Below are 18,494 nucleotides of genomic sequence, written 5' to 3' on the forward strand. Positions count from 1 at the left end.
TTTAAATGGCTGACACAGCCAAGTCACATTTATCTGCTTACCTCCCAGCTACTCGATCTCTTTGTCCAAGACTCTGTCTCAATGGCTAACTGGCTCAGTGGGAAAAGGAACAGCATGGTAACTGTAGGGGCCATGTTAAATTGAAGGAGTATGAGCAGTTAGGAGCAAAATAGAAAAGCAAATTTCAAGGTAGTAATCTCTCAATGGTTACCTAAACAATGACCAAATTGCCTTGGGGTAAATAAGATTAGAAAGCTGACTGCATAGCGCAAAGATTAGCATGAGAGAAATGGGTTTTGAATCGTAGGACACTGGCATCGATACTGAGGAATGTTAAATTTCTGGACAGCACCAGGCTGGGACCAGTATTCCAGTGAATTGCATAACTAGGATATTTTATAACAAATAAAAATAACAAATTTTTACCAGGCTGATTTTCCTGGGACAGCAAGACCGACGAGAACTATATTCACTGGAGTTGTAGAAGAATGAGGTGAGCTCTCAGAAATCTGAGATTCCAGCAGGGCTAGACAGTAGAGGCAGGAAGGCTGTTACTGTTGACTGAGGAGTCCAAAACCAGTGATCATAGTTTAAGAATGTGGGGTATATCATATAGGAATAAGATGAGAGATTTCTTCACCCAGAGAGTGTTGAGCCTGTGGAATTCTGTGCCCCATCAAGTGGTTGAGAGCAAAACTTTGAATGTTTTTCCGGAGTTAGATATTGTTGTTGGGGCTGAAGGGGAGAAAGTGGGAACAGGTTTCTGAGATGTATGATCAGCCTTGATCATGATGGTAGCAGAGCAGAGTTAAAGGGGCAAATGGCCTATTTCTGCTCATGTTTTCTATGTGTCTGGATTGAGCAGATTACATCTATGTCCACTTGAGCTTAGAAGAATGAGAAGAGGTCTTTATTGAAACATGTACAATCTTGAAAGAACTAAATAAGGTGGGTACCTGGAGGATGTTTCTGCTGTGAGTGTGTGATTAAAACCAGATGCGTTGTTTAAGAATAGGAGGTCTGTCTCTCTTTAAGAGATGAGAATTTATTTTCTAAGGGGTTCATTAGAGTGTTGAATTATCTTCCTCAAGAAAATGTAAATTTATTTTAAGATGGTAGATTTTTAATAGATAATGCTGTCCAGGGCAATGGGATGAAGTCAAAAAATGGAGATAAAATCACAACTGGATCAATCATGATCTTGTGGAATGGTAGAGAATCAACTGGCCAAACAACCTATTTCTATTCCTAAATCCTGTGTTCCTATCTAACCACCTGGATGCTCCCAGCTTTGTAGCTGTACTGAATAGACAAACACTACTTGCATGGGATCCTTTTTGTTTGACTTCCAGTTTCATGGAGCAGGCAACTTCATTAAGTTAACAACAGATCTAGGGTTTCTGGGCTTCAACACCCTCACAAAGCTGTCACTGCTGAAAGCATCCCTGAGTCTCACCCCCCACACACACCTCTGAGCCTCAGCTGCATGGAGCTAATGATAGCATTTTCACTGCTGTGTATTCTGTTTTGTCACATGGACTTAGTCTGTGCACTGTAGGTCCCAGGTCCCACTTGGTTTTGTTTGTAAGAAAACTCTCTTTATGCTGTCTTCTCAGTTGTTCCGCCTTTCTGCGCTCACAGCTTGCACTTGAGGGAGTTGTAGTCCTTGCCTTTATGTCCCAGCCATCTGCTAGCAATGCATTCTGCAGTACCTATCGCAGTATGACCCAGAGCAACAGTGAACAATGTTGAACTCCATCACACTGAGAGAGATTGATATCTGTTAAAGACATTCTCTCATAACTCATCGTCCACTGCTGGTGTCCTCATCTCTTCTCCGTGACAAATGGATGACAAGTTTGTAAAAAAAAATGTTAAACTAGCTATGGATTTTGCTTGTCTCAAGAGTTGGCCTCAGTTCAACAGCAAACTCATACTTTTACATCTGATTGTTAGTAACTGACCATTCAGCAACTTGGTATGAGAGGGCTTGATCTGCTGTTTGTCACGCTTTACATTAAAATCATGAACTTAGTTCTGTCCTCTGTACAATTAATATAACCTTTCCTCTCCTCTGCTGCATCTTTGTTTTCACCCTTCCCTGTTACAGTTCAGCCACTTTTCTTTCTCTATAATGAGACAGAAGCACACTTACTTTCCACCTTTAAAGATGTCAAGTATTTCAACTCCTTCCATGCTTTCCAGCAACTCTAACAACATCCAGGTTAGTAGAGCTGTCACTGCTAATTGTAAATAAAGACAATTTGTCACCACCAGTGAATTTAAACCACTTCACTCCAAATAAATCAAAAGATTTTCAGCATCAACAAAAGGCATTTTGAACGTGGAATGTAAGGGGAAGTCTCCAGCCCTCCAAGAAGTCTAGATTGTAGCTACATGCAGGCACACTCAGTGCACAGAAAGGGCAATACAGACTAGATCTCAAGACGGTCTCCAAATTATCATAATCCTTCAATGTGAATTGTTATTGATCTATGTACAGCTATGAACAATCCCAATATGCAATGTGCTTCCCTATAAGTGCTGTACAGAATTTTAAAATCTATATAGTGACTTTACTCTGTTTTTCCTTCAAGATCCAGACATTGGCCTCTATGGCACAATATAAGAGAAAAATGTTGGTTAAATATTGATCTTGCAAATATGATTCTGCAACGATTTTGTGATCTTGCCATTGGGCTAATAGCAAGAGATATTGAGCAATGAAGAGATTCTTCCCCTCCAATCCATCTTCCTCATTCGATTTAAATGGTTATTTTGACAGGGAAAGTTTGCTGGTCATCCTGAGATACAGCAGCATACAACTGGCACTATCTACACCATGCCCTTAGAAAGGTCCTGGTGGTTGTTTGCCTGGTCCCTCACTGACCCTGAAGAACAGAGGGCTCTTTTTAAAACTTAAGGAAGCAATTAAAGTGGGTTGGTGAGAAGTATTTGTTTTTCCCTTTTATAATAATTTGGCCTCTGCAGTACTTGGCCTTTAAATCTTATATTCCATATCCAATGCTCTCTTATTAGATATTCAAATGAAGGAACTAAATTATTTAAAGATGTATAAACAAAAAGAAGGAATTTTAACTCTTAATTCAAAAATAAATGTATCCATCATACTTGGCATTGCTTATATGGAAGAAGCTTTTCCAATATTTGTGACTTAAAATTTGGTTTTGTTCAAACCCGAAAACACAATGTTGAAAATGCTGATACCATTTTAAAAGTAGAGGGTTTGGTAAAACAGTGAGAAGGATCGTTATGAGACGTCACAGAGAATATAGGTAAGTTCCGTGGACACATGGCAGTTGCACATTATTGGAATGCCAGGTAAAAGTTGTTAATGCTGTTGGAAAATGTGACATTGTAGTAATTAGCATTGGATTGCTTTCGCTGAGCCAGCCCAAATCTAGTTGGTAGAATGGCCATCTGCATTGAAAATCTCATTTTGGTCTTGTACGAGGGCTAACTGGTTACTTTTTACAATTACTGTTTCTAATAACTGACTCTCTCTTGCACCTTTAGGATGCACCAGTTAAACTGTGTGACTTTGGGTTTGCCAAAATCGATCACGGGGATCTGATGACTCCACAGTTCACTCCTTATTATGTAGCACCTCAGGTAAGTGTGTGTATTTTTTTTTGCCACTCGCGTTAGTGGTGTATGTGACAATTCACCGAAGCTTCTCTCCAACACCACTCGCACCCCCACCCCCCCAAAAAAATTGGTACTTAATTTGAAAGGTTGTTTCTGTTAATGTTAGAAATTTGAATTGTGCATTTTAAATTACCTGTAGTTAATTTCCTGTGGTACCATTCACCGACTCAGTCAGATTTCATTATTTATCAAGAAGTTGCTGTGTGAAGAATAGGATTGTGTATATAAAATAAGAAACTAGCCACTGATTGTCTAATTTGCGTTCTGCACCATGTTGAATGCTTGAATGAATCAATATGTATTGAACAGGAATATGAGAGATTTTGTTTTGATTATTTGAAAAGTTTTGTCATAGAAAATTCCATTAAAAACTAAGTTGTTGAAACAATAGGATTTCAAAGAAAGTGATTGGGAGACTGGTTATATTGAATACTTTTGTGGTGTGAAGGAAAAGCATAAATGTGTGCATCTCTTCTCCGGTGTTCTTTCTATCCATTCTGGTTGAGACAGAGATTGTGAGTGATCAGCACCTGCCCCAGAAGCATGGATCCAATTGATGAACTAGTCAGCTCAATATGCTTTTGAGTTAGAGCACAATATCTTACTACAATGTAGCGATGACTGACTGTTTTTAAAGTGCATGAGTTCACTTATTGACCTGTGCTTAATGAATAACACAAAATCAAGGGGAAGGCTATGGTCAGTGAGGTGATGTAGAGATTCTGTAATGATCAAGAAGCAGTCCTGAGGTAAAGACTGAATGGAGTAGACAACAGAGGGTAATTGAAAACGAAGATTTCTGAGAATACGAGAGCAAAGTAGTGATTATGAAGAATTAAAATACGTAACAGCAAGATTTACATGCAAGGTTAATGCAAGGTACATGAATTTTCTACGGATTTTCTTCTAATTTGAGAGCTGGAGTGGATGAGGAAGGAAGATAGCAACTGATTGCTCAAATGCTATGTGCCTGAAGGCACTTGACCCAAGTGAGAAATTTACGCTAGTCGGAGCACCTTTTTGTTCAAAGAACATATCAAATGTTTCCATTTCCTTGATTTTTTTTTTCAGTTCTGCGAAGCCATGTGCTAGTTACAAGATTTCTTCTATGTTTATTTTTCCTCTCCATCTGTCTCTTGCAAAATGTTGTTCAGGGTTTCCTCCTCCACATTTTAAGAATTTTAAGTCCGTCCGTCCGTCCATTCGTTTTTCACCATTTCCCACAATGTAGGATACTAATTTGTTCCCTATTAAATTAGAATAACTAGTATGATACACAACTATGGAGTCTTGTGTTCTTCATTTAATCACTTTTTTTAATTGCAGGTACTGGAAGCCCAGAGGAGACACCAGAAAGAGAAGTCTGGAATCATACCTACCTCACCCACTCCCTATACGTACAACAAGGTAACAACTTTTACAACTTTGATATGGAATGTAATCTAGCATTGGGTTCAATAGTCATAAGGAAAATGACTCATGACTGCTTAAATGAAATGTCACTGGCAAAATGAGTACTCAATTAATGGAATGGGCTTGCTCAGTCACTGTATATTCGCAAAGAATTTTTTTGTCTTGGCATACTTTGACCCAGGGTAGAAAAGGTATAAACCTAGGTAGGCGATGGCCTAGTGGTATTATTGCTAGCTTATTAATCCAGACAGTCAGCCAATGTTCTGGGGACCCGTGTTTGAATCCTGCCATTCCAGAAGGTGGAATTTGAATTCTTAAAATTATTTTAAAATAATTCTTAAATTTTTAGAAATATGGAATTAAGAATCTAATGATCACCTTGAACTCGTTGTCGGTTGTCAGAAAAACCCATCAGGCTCACTAATGTCCTTCAGGAAATCTGCAAACTTCACCTGTTCTGGCGTAAATGTGACTCCAGACCCACAGCAATGTGTCCTGTGAAATGGCCTAGCAAGCCATTCAGTTGTATCAATCACTACAAAGTCTCAAAGAATTGAAACCAGATGGATCACCTGACATTGACGTTGGCTCTGGAAAAGACAACTCAGAAACATCTTAGTTGACCCTGCAAAGCCCTCTTCACTAACGTTTTTGGGGCTAGTGCTAAAATTGGGAGAGTTGTCTCACAGACTAGTTAAGCAACAGCCAGACATACTGACGGAATTGGACCTGACAGACAATGTCCCAGACACCACCAACTCTGCGTGGGGTACTTCAATGTCCACCACCATGTGTAGCTTGGCAGCGGGACCACTGATCGAGCTGGTTGGGTGAAACAAACGGACTTTGCACTGATCTAGCAACTCCAAACTGGCAGAGCTAAGCAATCCCACAACCAATAGATCAGATCTAAGCTGTGCAGTCCTATCACATCCAGTCATGAGTGGTGATGGACAATTAAACAACTCGATGAAAAAGGAGGCTCCACAAATATCTCCATCCTTGGGATATTTGGAAGAGCCCAGCACATCGCAGAAGATAAGACTGAAACTTTTGCAGCAATCTTCAGCCAGAAGTGTCAATTGGATGATCCATCTCCACTTCCTCCAGTGGACCCCAGCATTATAGATATTGGTCGTCAGCCAATTCAGTTCACTCCATGTGATATCAAGAAACAGTCAGAGACGACACTAGATACTGTAAAGACCATAGGCCCTGACAACATTGCAGCAATGGTACTGAAGACTTGTGCTCCAGAATTTGCTGCTCCCCTAGCCGAGATATTTCAGTACAGTTACAACACCAGTATCTACACAACAATGTGGAAAATTGCCCAGGTATGTCCTGTATATAAAAAGTAGGACAAATCAAACCCAACCAATTACCACCTCATCAGGAAAATGATGGAAGGTGTCATCAACAGTACAATCAAGCAGCATCTGCTCAGTGACACCCAGTTTGGGTTCTGCCATGGCTATTCAGTTCCTGATCTCATTACAACCTTGGTTCAAACATGTACAAAGGAACGTAATTCCAGAGGTGATGTGCGAGTGACAGCCCTTGACTTCGAGGCTGCGTTCGACGGGGTGTGACATCAAGGAGCCCTAGTGAAACTGCTTGGGTTGGAGTCATACCTGACACAGCAAGATCATTGTGGTTGTTGGAGGTCAATCATCTCAGTTCCAGGACATCTCTACAGGAGTTCCTCAGAGTAGTGTCCTCAGCCCGACCGTTTTCAGCTGCTTCATCAATGACCTTCCCTATGTCATAAGGTCAGAAGCGGGGATGTTTGTCGGCGATTGGTGCTGAACATTGCACGTTCATGACCCCTCAAGTTAGTGAAGCGCTTCATGTTCAAATCCAACAAGATCTGGACAATATCCAGCCTTGGGCTGACAAGTGGCAAGTAACATTCACACCACACAAATGCCAGGCTATGACCATCACGAATAAGAGACAATCTAATCACCACCCCATGGCATTGAGTGGTGTTACCATTACCGAATACCCCCACGATCAACATCCTGGGGGTATTATCATTGACCAGAAACTCAACTGGATTCACCACGTGAACGCTGGCTATAAGAGCAGGTCAGAAGCTAGGAATACCGCTGAAGCCTCAAAGCCTGTCGACCATGTACAAGGCACAAGTCAGCCGTGTGATAGAGTACTCACCACTTGTCTTGACTCATCCAGGAAAAAAACAGCTCGCTTAACTGGCACTACCTCCACGGGCATCCATTCCCTCCACTGCTGCTAGGTAGCAGCAGTGTGTACTTTCTACAAGATGGATTGCAGAAATTCACCAAGATCCTCGGACAGCATCTTCTAAACCCATGATCAATTCCATCTAGAAGGACAAGGGCAGCAGCTATATGGGAACTCAGCAACTTCAAGTTCCCCTCCAAGCCACTCACCATCTTGACTTGGAAATATAATGCTGTTCCTTCACTGTGCCTGGATCAAAATTCTGGAATTCCCTCCCTAATGTCATCGTAGGTCAACTCTCAGCAGGTGGACTGCAGCAGTTCAAGAAGCCAGCTCACCACCACCACCTCAGGGCAACTAGGGACAGGCAATAAATGCTGGCCAGCCAGCAATGCCCACATCCCGCAAATGAATTAAAACAAAAACTGCAGTTGAAACGGGTGTATATATACGATGATGTATTAATCATGCCCACCACCTTTAAAGGTAGACAAGGTTTATGATCATGAGTCAGTGATTTCTGTGATCCTGCCGCGCTTAGTAGCGGGAGGTATTGAGCATTGGAGAGGCTCATCCTCTTCCAGTGCCCCGTCCTTGTAAGGTAACTGATTATTGAGGCATGCCACAGGCACCTGTCTGCATTATCTCTATCTCTAGAACATCCTAGTCATAGTTTGTCTGGCAATTGAATTGTGAGGCAATGAAGAAACATTTAAAGCAATTTGGCAAGAAGTACTTTTTGTCTTTTAGTGGTCAGGTAATCTTTGCATATTTAGTCCCTCAGTCTGCAAATTCATATGCAATGTTCTTCAGGACATGCCTTTTTTTAAAAAATATCCAAATACAACAAGTGTTCTGGAAGCCTCTATAGAGTGCTGTTGACGATTGTGTGAAGCAGATGTGCATCGTCTTAACAAAGTAAATCTTCCTAAATCATTCAGAAATGTAACACATAGTGTAGTTTGTAACTGTAATCCTTTTCAAACTCTAAATATAAGAAATGTTTTTTAACAAAACCAGATTTGATTCATTTTTATTCCTTCTGTCAGTCTTTATTGGAAGGTATTATTTCCTAGCTTCTTTACTTCAGTTTTTAAAAATTGTTTATTTTGTTTTAGCGCTCTTCAAACTAACTAACCATAATGTGCTGTATTAGCTGGATAGATGAAATGATCTGTATTGTTAGGAGGGTGACACCCTTGCTGTAATAGGTGTCTTGTTGGAATAGCAATTGAGTGAATTATTATTAAAATTTTCCTCAGTTCCTCTTGTTTTCCTTGAAATAGTAAGTGCCAGTAACATTGGAGAAAATTGACTTGACCCAGTTCGTTGATGCACTTGATATTAAAAGGACAGACTCATAAAAGTACCTGGGTTGAAGTTAATTTAAGTGAAAGCCTGACTATCCTTTTATTTAGCCTTTCAAAAATAAAATAGAGAACTGGTTTGGTAGTTTTGAGTTTTAGCAAGAGTAATAAATTTGTTAAATAAAAAGCAAAAGAACTGCGGATGCTGTAAATCAGGAACAGAACCAAAGTTGCTGGAAAAGCTCAGCAGGTCTGGCAGCATTTGTGCAGGAAGAAACAGACACTGGACCCGAAACGTTAACTTTTTTTTGTTTTCCTTCACAGATGCTGCCTGACCTGCTGAGCTTTTCCAGCAACACTCTTTTGATTCCGAATAAAATGTTAAGTTTGGGAAACAGTGATTCCCATACTCATTTGTGGTGTGTTTGGATTTTCAAAAAGCTTTTGATAAAATGCCATGCAAAATTAAAGAACATGATAATTTACTGGCATGGATTGAGAATTGATTAGCAGATAGGAAACAGTAGGAATCGATCATCAGGGATATAGGCAGTGACCAATTGTTGGGATCAGTGTGTGGTGCCCAGCTATTCACATTCAGACAATACAATAATATGTGATCTTTTACAACATTGACAAAACTAGGTATGATTGAGTAGTGAGGAGGCTTCAGGGTGAGTTTTTAGCAAAGCTCACTGGGCAATGTAATGTAGACAATTACCAAGTTGTTCATTTCAGTAGGAGCAAAGTGAATGGCAGAATATTATTTAAATAGCGATAGATTGGGAAACCTTTTTGTGCAAAGGAACTTGGGCATCATTTTACACTGGCTACTGAAAGCAAGCTTACAAGTGTAGGAAGACAAATTGTATGTTGGTCTTCATTGCAAGGAGATTTGAGTACAGAAGCAAGGAAGTCTTACTGGAGTTGTAATTGGCTTTTGAGACCACAGTATTATGTGCAATTTTGGTTTCCTTATCTAAGAAAAGATAAACTTGCCACAGATTGAGTGCAATGAAGATTCATCAGACCAGTTTCTGGGATGGCAGGTTTATCATAAGAGGAGAAATTGGGTTGACTGGGCTTGTAATCACTGGGATTTTGAAAAATGCAGGAATGATGTTTTTCCTTGTCAATCCAAAACAATGGGTCATGCTATCAGGATACACGGTAGACTAACTCAGACTGAGATCACAGGAACTTCACTATTCACTTGGGTGATCTACACCTGAAATTTTTTACAGGAGTCTATGGGGGCCTAGTTGCCAAATTATAAGAAAATTATAGATGTATTTCTATATGCTAAAGGCATCCAGTGGTATGGGAGAAAGCTGAAGGTATGGTCTTCTAAGATAGAGAATCTTCATTATTATGTTAAATGGCATTCGGCAGGCTCCTGAACTGAGTGGCCTACTCTGCACCTATTTTCTGTTTCTATTCTTTGTCAGCTGTCGTTAAGTTGGTGGCAGATCCAGAAAACTTCTAGATTCAAGTTCCACTCTAAGACATGAGTACAAAAATTGCACAGTGTGGCATTGAAGGAATACTTCACTGTCAGAGGTTTTGTTTCTGATGAGACCTTACACCTGAGGTCCTTTCACCTATCAGGGCGCATATAAAGATCCCATGGCACTATTCAAAGAGTAGCATGGAAGCTGCCTGCATTTCCACATCCAACCATCCTCACCGTCATGTTCTAGCTGATGTTTATTTCCGGTCTAAAATCTCTTCTAAAAACATTCGCTTGCTATTACATTGCTATTTGAAAGAACTGTGTGGCTTCAAATATCTGATACAAAGGCAATATATAAATCTAAATCCTTTTTTCTTTTACAGTGGCTGGTCACTTTAGAAATCATATAATGATGTGACTTTAGCCCAGCCAAATGATCATGAAAGACAGTGAAGCTTTGAATCTTTGGTTGTTCAAAGTAAATTTTTAGTTAGACACAAGTTGTTTGAGTCCTAGAACAAAAACAAAGTAGCTGGAAAAGCTCAGGTCTGGCAGAACTGAAGGAGGGTCACTGGACCCGAAGCATTAACTCTGTTTTCTCCTTCACAGATGCTGCTAGACCGGCTGAGCTTTTCCAGCAACTTTGTTTTTGTTCTTGACTTACAGCATCTTCAGTTCTTTTGGTTATTACTTGAGACCTATGAGCTTTATGTCCTTGTGTTCTATGTCTTTCCTTCCTGATTTCTGTGGCACTTGTTGCTGGTGTAGGAAGCATTCAAACCTTTGTAGACCTATTGTTTTTATGCATTTTCAGTAAAAAGTGATACTGTGGCCTTATTTTTAATATCTAATCATATCAACTATATGTCTGGCCTTGGGGGTCCATGAGTTTTTGAAAATTGTTTGGTGACGTGGCATAAGTGATAAAGCCAAGTGATCCGTCACCAGCAGGTCAAATCTGAGCTTCAGGAGGAGGCTCCACAAATACTCACATCCTCATAATAGAAAAGCCCAGCACATCAGTGCAAAAGATTTAAGGCTGAAGCATTCACAACAATTTCCTGCTAGAAGTGGTAGCTGGATGATCCATCTCAGCCTCCTCATGTGGTCCCCACCATCATATCCAGTCTTCAGCCAATTTGATTCATTGCACATGATATTAAAAAGTGGTTGAATACACGGCATTCTGCAAAGGCTGTTGCTCCTGACAATATTCCAGCAATAGTCCTTAAAATTTGTGCTTTAGAGCTAGCTGCTCCCCTAGCCAAAATCCTCCAGTACAGTTGTAACACTGGCATCAACCTGACAATGTGAAAGATATGACATCTACATGCGAAATATGATAAATCCAATCCAGCCAATTGCTGCCCCTTCAGGTTTTTTTCTCAGTCATCAGTAGTGTGTTGGAAAGTGTCATCAACAGTGCTATCAAGCAGAACCTGCTCAGCAATAATCTATTTGCTGATGCCCAGTTGGGGTTCCACCAAGACCACTCGGCTCCTGACCCCTCATTACAGCCTTGGTTCAAATAAGGACAAAAGAGCTGAATTCCACAGGTCAGGTGAGAGCGACAGCCCTTGACTTCAAGGCTACATTTGACTGTGTGTCGCATCAAGGAGTCCTAGCAAAACTGGAATCAAAGGGGGTCGGGGGTGGTGGGAAAAGTCTCCACTGTCATAACAAGAACATGGGAAGATGATTGTGGTTGTTGGAGATCAGTCATCCCAACCCAGGGTATCTGTGTAAGAGTTCCTAAATGTAGTGGCCTAACTTCACACCTTCAGTTGCTTCATCAATGACCTTCCCTCCATCAAAAGTGGGGAGGCTTGCTAATAATTGCACAATTCGTGATTCTTTGGATACTGAACCAGCCCATGTCCAAATGTAACAAGGTTTGGACAATATCCAGGCTTGGGCTGATGAGTAGCAAGAAACATTCGCACCACACAAATGCCAGGAAATGACTGTCTCCAATAAGAGACCATCTGATCACCACCCCTTGACATTCATTGGTGTTTACTATCTATGGGGCTACCATTGACCACAGATTCAGCTGGACTCACCACATAAACACAGTGGCCAAAAGAGCAGGTTGGCTCCTCAAAGTCTGTCTACCATTTACAAGACACAAATCAGGAGTGTGATGGAATGTTCCCCACTTGCCTGGATGGTTGCTTCCAAAAACATTCAAAGATTGACATCATACAGTAAAAAGCAGCATGCTTAATTGGCATAACATCCACTCCCTCTGCCACTGATGCCCAGTAACAGTGTCTGCTGTCTAGAAGATGCACTGCAGAAATTCAGCCAAGAGCTTTGGATACCACCTTCCAAGCCGATGACCCATTTCTATCTAGAAGGTCAACATAAGAACTCGGAGCAGGAGTCGGCCGTTCAGCCGTTCGAGCCTGCTCCGCCATTCAATAAGATCGTGGCTGATCTTTTCATGGACTCAGATCCACTTACCTGCGTTCTCGCCGTATCTCTTAATTCCTTTATTGTTCAAAAATAAAATCTACCTTAGCTTTAAAAACTGAAGTAGCGGCAACTACTTCACTGGGAATGGAATTCCATAGATTAATAACCCTCTGGGTGAAGGACAAGGACAGCAGATACACAGAAATAGCACCTATTACAAGTTTCCCCTCCAAACCGCTCACCATCCTGACTTGGAATATATGCTTCACTGTCCTGAGTCAAGATCCTGGAATTCTCTCCCTAAAGGGCATTGTTGGTCACCCTACCGCATATGGACTACAGAGATAATGGGAACTGCAGATGCTGGAGAATCCAAGATAACAAAGTGTAGAGCTGGATGAACACAGCAGGCCAAGCAGCATCTCATGAGCACAAAAGCTGACGTTTCGGACCTAGACCCTTCATCAGAGTCTCTAATGAAGGGTCTAGGCCGAAATGTCAGCTTTTGTGCTCCTGAGATGCTGCTTGGCCTGCTGTGTTCATCCAACTCTACGCATATGGACTACGGTGGTTCAAGAAGGGTTTCTCCACCACCTTCTCAAGGGTAACTAAGGACGGCCAATAAGCGTTGGTCAGCCAATGAAGCTCGTGAGTGAATTTTTTAAAAAAAACCCAATTTGGGAATAGAGACAGTGTAGTTCAATCAGCCCTTCGAGCCTGTTCAGGCATTTTGTGTCTCTGTTGATCACCTATCTCGTTGCTGTATTCATGCATGTTCCATATCCCTTGATACTATTTGTGATTATCTATCGATCTCTGAGTTGAATTTACTTTATGATTGAGCTTCCACCATCCTCTGTGCTAAGAAATTTGAAGGTTCACCATTCTCTGAATGAAGCTGCCCCTCATCTCAGACCTAAATGTTTTGCGTTTTATTCTGAGAGTTTGTCCGCTGGCTCTAGACCCTATGGCCAGTGGAATCACTTTTCTTGCATCTACGCTGTCAAGCTCTGTGATAATTTTGTAAATTTTCTTTTTATAATACTCACTGAAGATTGGGGCACGGGCTGAAAGGCAACCCTTTTCTGATTGCTATTTTGATATGAATTCTGCCAAGGCTGGCTTGAAGTGCATGTCACCATAAGTGAGCACAATGTTCATACCAACCAGCACTTGAGACCAGGAAGTGGCATATCCATTCTTTCTGCACAATTGATGCAAAGGATCCAAGGAAGAGCGGGAATCAATATTAGATAAATTCATGAAGTAAATTGCTGATAACTTCCCATAAACTTATGAAAAATCTTTTACATTTAAGAAGTTTACTTTTTATATTTCTTTATTATCTCAGAGCTGTGACCTGTGGTCGCTGGGTGTAATAATTTACGTGATGCTATGTGGATATCCACCGTTTTATTCCAAACACCACAGCCGGACTATCCCGAAGGACATGCGGAAAAAGATCATGACAGGAAGTTTTGAATTCCCAGAAGAAGAGTGGAGTCAGATTTCTGAAATGGCAAAGGACATTGTGAGAAAGTGAGTTGGGTAGCTTGGTTGTTGTGTAGTAAGATGAGTCGTTGGTAGTACTGAAGGCATTATGGAAAATCAAATCAAATTTGTAAAACTGGCCATTGAGCTGATTTTGCAGTGGACCTTGCATTTTGATGCAGAGGGAATAGTTCTAACGTATATGTGTATGTAACTTGTTGCCCTGTTGTTTTCTGGTTTGATTATATATGTTATTTATGTTTGGCCAGTATGAGAATTTATGTTTTTATTCAAAAAAAGTTATGAACGCTTTTCTTATCCCAACTTGAGTTTTAGAGTATGTTGTCCTTTCCCGCAGATTGTTGAAGGTAAAGCCAGAAGAACGACTAAATATTGAAGGGGTGCTGGATCATCCCTGGCTGAACTCCACAGAAGCTTTAGATAACATTCTTCCATCCTCCCAAATGATGATGGACAAGGTGAATTGTCTGTAATTATTGATGACATTGTCACAGCAAGTAGCTGATATTTATAGCATAATTACAGTGACTTTGTCTAGCTCTGACATTATAGGTAATGTTTACGTAATGATTAGTATTTCTCATACTTTTCCTTTATTGCTAAAGCATTGATTTAAATCCAAGATGATAATATTTTAGATTTGAGAATTTTCAGTCTCATGTATTTGCGATTACTTTGATGCACAAGCCTTTTTGTTATTTCTTGAAGGACATAGGCTGAGCTTTACTTGCATCTCAGATGTTTCATTCCTAGGTTAAAGGAAGCTCTGTGGTTGTCACTATAATTCCTGCTCTGTTTACAAGGTACTGTATGCTGGTGTTTGTCATGTAATACAGCTTGTACTGATGATGAAACTGTGTCACAGGCAATGGTTGCTGGGATCCAGCAGGCCCATGCAGAGCAGCTGGCCAGTATGAGAATTCAGGATCTGAAAGTGAGCCTTAAACCTCTAAACTCTGTAAATAACCCAATTCTTCGCAAGAGGAAGCTATTTGGGTAAGTGTATTTTACTAAATGCAATATGTTTCGCTTAGACATGTGTACTGATTGAAAAACGTTGTTTAATTTCTAGCGGAATTTGTGTTGAACAAGATGATATGTGCACTGTTGCTACTGTACTACTTCTATTTGCAGAGTTCGACAATGAAGGATACCAGCTGACCTTTAACCATTGAAAAGGTCTTAGTTATGCACAAGTACAGAGGAACAAACAAATTGGGATAAGTTTAATTAATTCCGCTTGGACTCTACTGATTGTTGGAGTGTAAGAACATCATGCAAAGCCCAAGTTATTTTCATTCCCTGTGCTAATTGACTCCAGCCAGGTAGCAGTGGGGTTACAAAAACCTGCGTCAGTACCTTGAGGTGGGAGCAGGGATACTGGGATCTCTGCTTTGGGCACTACTCAGCAGCCCCAGTGAAAATTCTTCATGTATCAAAATCAGACAAAATGTGGAGTGTTTCGTATTCAACAGACTGCCAAGGCTCTTGTTAAATTGTACAGCAACTAAATTTAGCATCTTTAGGTAAGGAGAATTGAAAATACGCTGCTATTTTACTTGTTCCTCTGTGCTACATTTGGATTGAATAGTTTGATCGTGGTGTGCCTAGACAGTTACGGTATTTCTTCTCTTTGTCAACAAAGCTGTTCATTCTTTTCCCCACCCACTATAGCTTTGTTCCAGTTTACTGTTTAACCCTAATAACCGAATTAATTTGCAAAATATTCTGCAGAACACACACCCAAAATAACTATTTTGTATATGAGTGGCCATCAGGCTGTCCTAATCAAACCTCATTTAGCAAAATCTTTCTCTACTAAAAGTAATCAGACTTGGAAAAATATGAAGATGAAATTAACCAGTTCATTAATCATGCAGACCATTGCAGATTGGAAATATTTCATGTTTGTTTCAAGAATTGTAAAGAATGGGAGTGAATAAGAGGTGATTTGGTTTGCTCACATTCTTTGCTTTCATAGGATTGTATGTGAGTTTATATCTGGAGTCCACTAAAATGTTTTGCAATGGTAAACTGAGCTCCTCCGATGCACTGCAAAATATACCACTAAGCTATACAGACTAGGACTTCACAGATTTAATTGTGTGCACTAAATTAAGTGACCTCACAAGGCATCAGTTGAGATTTTATGATCAGCCTCAGCACTTATTTGGTAGGAAGATGTAAATCAACCACTGTTCTTGCTCCTGGTCATTTTCAAGTTGTTCATGCTGGGCAGAAATACTTGGATGCCATATGAGGACAGGAGTGAGTTTGGCTGTGATGCCCTTTGTGGTCAAATAGCGTGCTGACACACTCTTCTGGGCTTGCTAGAACATCATCTTGAAGAATGGCCCCATGGAACTACACCCCAATATTGTAGTTAGGAGAGGAGGAAACAAAATTTGAAAATAGCTTGAATAAGTTTGCAGCATTAATTTTTTTTCCTTGTTGGAAAATTTACTTATCTCTTCTACAAATCTCTGAAACTATGCTATATTAAATGTGTACAGAATAATGTTATCAAGCTTGTAATCAACTTGGTTTTTTTTTAATGCAAGTTCAACATATGCCATATAAATCAAAGTTGTTGTTGCAAATCAAGGTGTTTGCATGGTAAATTAGAGATCAGAAAAAGCAGTGTGATTATTAGTTAAAACAGCATCTTAGAAACATGAAGCAGTTAAGATTTTTTTGATTCTGTTCAACATATCTAGCAATTCAGAGTTCCAAGGACTATGGTTAAGGATGGTCCTAAAGACTGGGGACTCAGGAATTGAATTAGAAGCTTGGATTATTATTGGATGCAGGAGTCAGTTGTGTTCTCATTGGCTGATCAGTCTGCATGACTTGTGGCATAAAGATTTGACTCTCCAAGTTTTACAGATGAAAACATTTAAAGCGAGCACAATCATTTAGGAAGCCACAAAATATTTAGTATGGTTGATAAAAATCCCTAATGTACCTAATAGTAACTTGGGTTATTGTTTTTCTTTTTTGCAAACATTGAATTTGCAGACTGTTTAATTACAAGTAGTTCAAAGAACAAAATGTTTGCTGTGCTGCATGATGACTCCTAATTAACATTTAATTTGCACATTCAAATATGTTGTATTATGTTTCATAATGTTGAAAGCTTGGTATTCAGAATTATTAGCTTAAACTATATTGGACTCTTGGATCTTTTTTGTTTAATCCTACCTGATCATAAGGCTCAGAATTGAGTTGGGGTACGGTTACATGGATAGTGGTTACCCTAGTACCTGTTCCAGCTGTACATTGTTCATGTGTGTGCCTGGGCGACAGAAAAAAACAGTCTGTTTTATCATGGGGGCAGGAGGAAGAATCACAGCCATTCCCATTCCTTTCTTCTTCAGATATCCACATGTAAAGCACTAGTGGAAACCCTGGCTGAAACTTTTAGGTCTCCACCCCTCCACTACCTTTTAGCCTGGGACTGAAGCCATTAGCTCCTGCCTTGGCTAGGAGCTAACTTGACACAGACCAGGGATGTACTGGGAGCTTCCTGGTCTGTATGGCTCAGTGTCTCATTGTATAAGGGCATTTACCCAGCAAGTCATCGGTGAGCTCTTAAACTTTTGGTTACAGCACGGATTGATTTAAAATGGACCTTGTTCCAAGAGGACTCTTTCTAAAACTTGTTACAATCCATGTTCAAATTTTTCACCAATACTGCAACAGTTGAATCCTTCTTAAAGGGAAACTGTGTTCATTTGAATTGACATGCAGTCCTAAGCGTTATAAAGAATGGCGCACATGGTTTCTTGCTCCTCCTTTTATGCCCGTTTCATGATTTTAAAATTTGCTTATCATATCTTATTGGCATTTTCAGCAGTGATCTGAATGGAAGAGTAAAATACACTCCAGGCTTGTTGAATTCCTAGATAGTGTCGTCCCTTGTTATTGACATGGAACTTCATGATGTCCCAGCACAGGAGAGGCTGCACAAAACGACAATCCTGGTTCTCCATCTGACTAGTGGTTTTAAAGCATAAAATAAGATCCAGGCAAGACTGAGATGCTAGTAAGTGTACAGAAAAAAATGCTATTTAATAGAAGTGTAGAGCCAGACATTAATCTGAGAGCTAGAGTTCTGGCTTTCTTTAACAAGCCTTTTTTATAGTGAGTGAATACTAGAGTTGTCAAACTCATCAGGGGAGTCCTTGTTGGACTCCAGGTGGGTTAAGCTTAGTATGTTCACTGCAGATGTGTTGCTGAATGCATGGGGTGTAATGAAGATTCAGCTGTTATCGGACCTGTGAAGAGGAATACACGAACTGCAGATTTGAAATGAAATCTTTCCAAGAGGAGGGATGTCCTTTTATCACATTTAGGATTATACAATGATTCAAGTGAAGACTGTTCCCCTTTAAGAAGATTTAAAAAAAATAACATTTCCCTAAATGTTCCCCATTGTTGTTTTTCTCATATGGCTGTTTGCCTCCAGATAGCCTCCTTCAGCCAGCAGGTGAGGCAGGCAATCCAGACGTCGG

General features: G+C 40.2%; 1 protein-coding gene across 2 annotated transcripts in view; it reads left to right on the top strand.

Annotated features, from left to right (window-relative positions):
- mapkapk5 (MAPK activated protein kinase 5) overlaps nucleotides 1–18,494 on the top strand; it is a 67,816-nt gene that overhangs the window by 35,733 nt on the left and 13,589 nt on the right. For both annotated transcript variants that reach the window (XM_048556096.2, XM_048556097.1), the window contains 5 exons: nucleotides 3,538–3,633; nucleotides 4,996–5,076; nucleotides 13,820–14,007; nucleotides 14,318–14,438; nucleotides 14,846–14,976. In XM_048556096.2, coding sequence (XP_048412053.1) covers nucleotides 3,538–3,633; nucleotides 4,996–5,076; nucleotides 13,820–14,007; nucleotides 14,318–14,438; nucleotides 14,846–14,976 — 617 coding nt within the window. The remainder of the gene's footprint in view (nucleotides 1–3,537; nucleotides 3,634–4,995; nucleotides 5,077–13,819; nucleotides 14,008–14,317; nucleotides 14,439–14,845; nucleotides 14,977–18,494) is intronic.

The sequence above is a fragment of the Stegostoma tigrinum genome, chromosome 26 (assembly GCF_030684315.1).
Source record: "Stegostoma tigrinum isolate sSteTig4 chromosome 26, sSteTig4.hap1, whole genome shotgun sequence".
Taxonomy (NCBI): domain Eukaryota; kingdom Metazoa; phylum Chordata; class Chondrichthyes; order Orectolobiformes; family Stegostomatidae; genus Stegostoma; species Stegostoma tigrinum.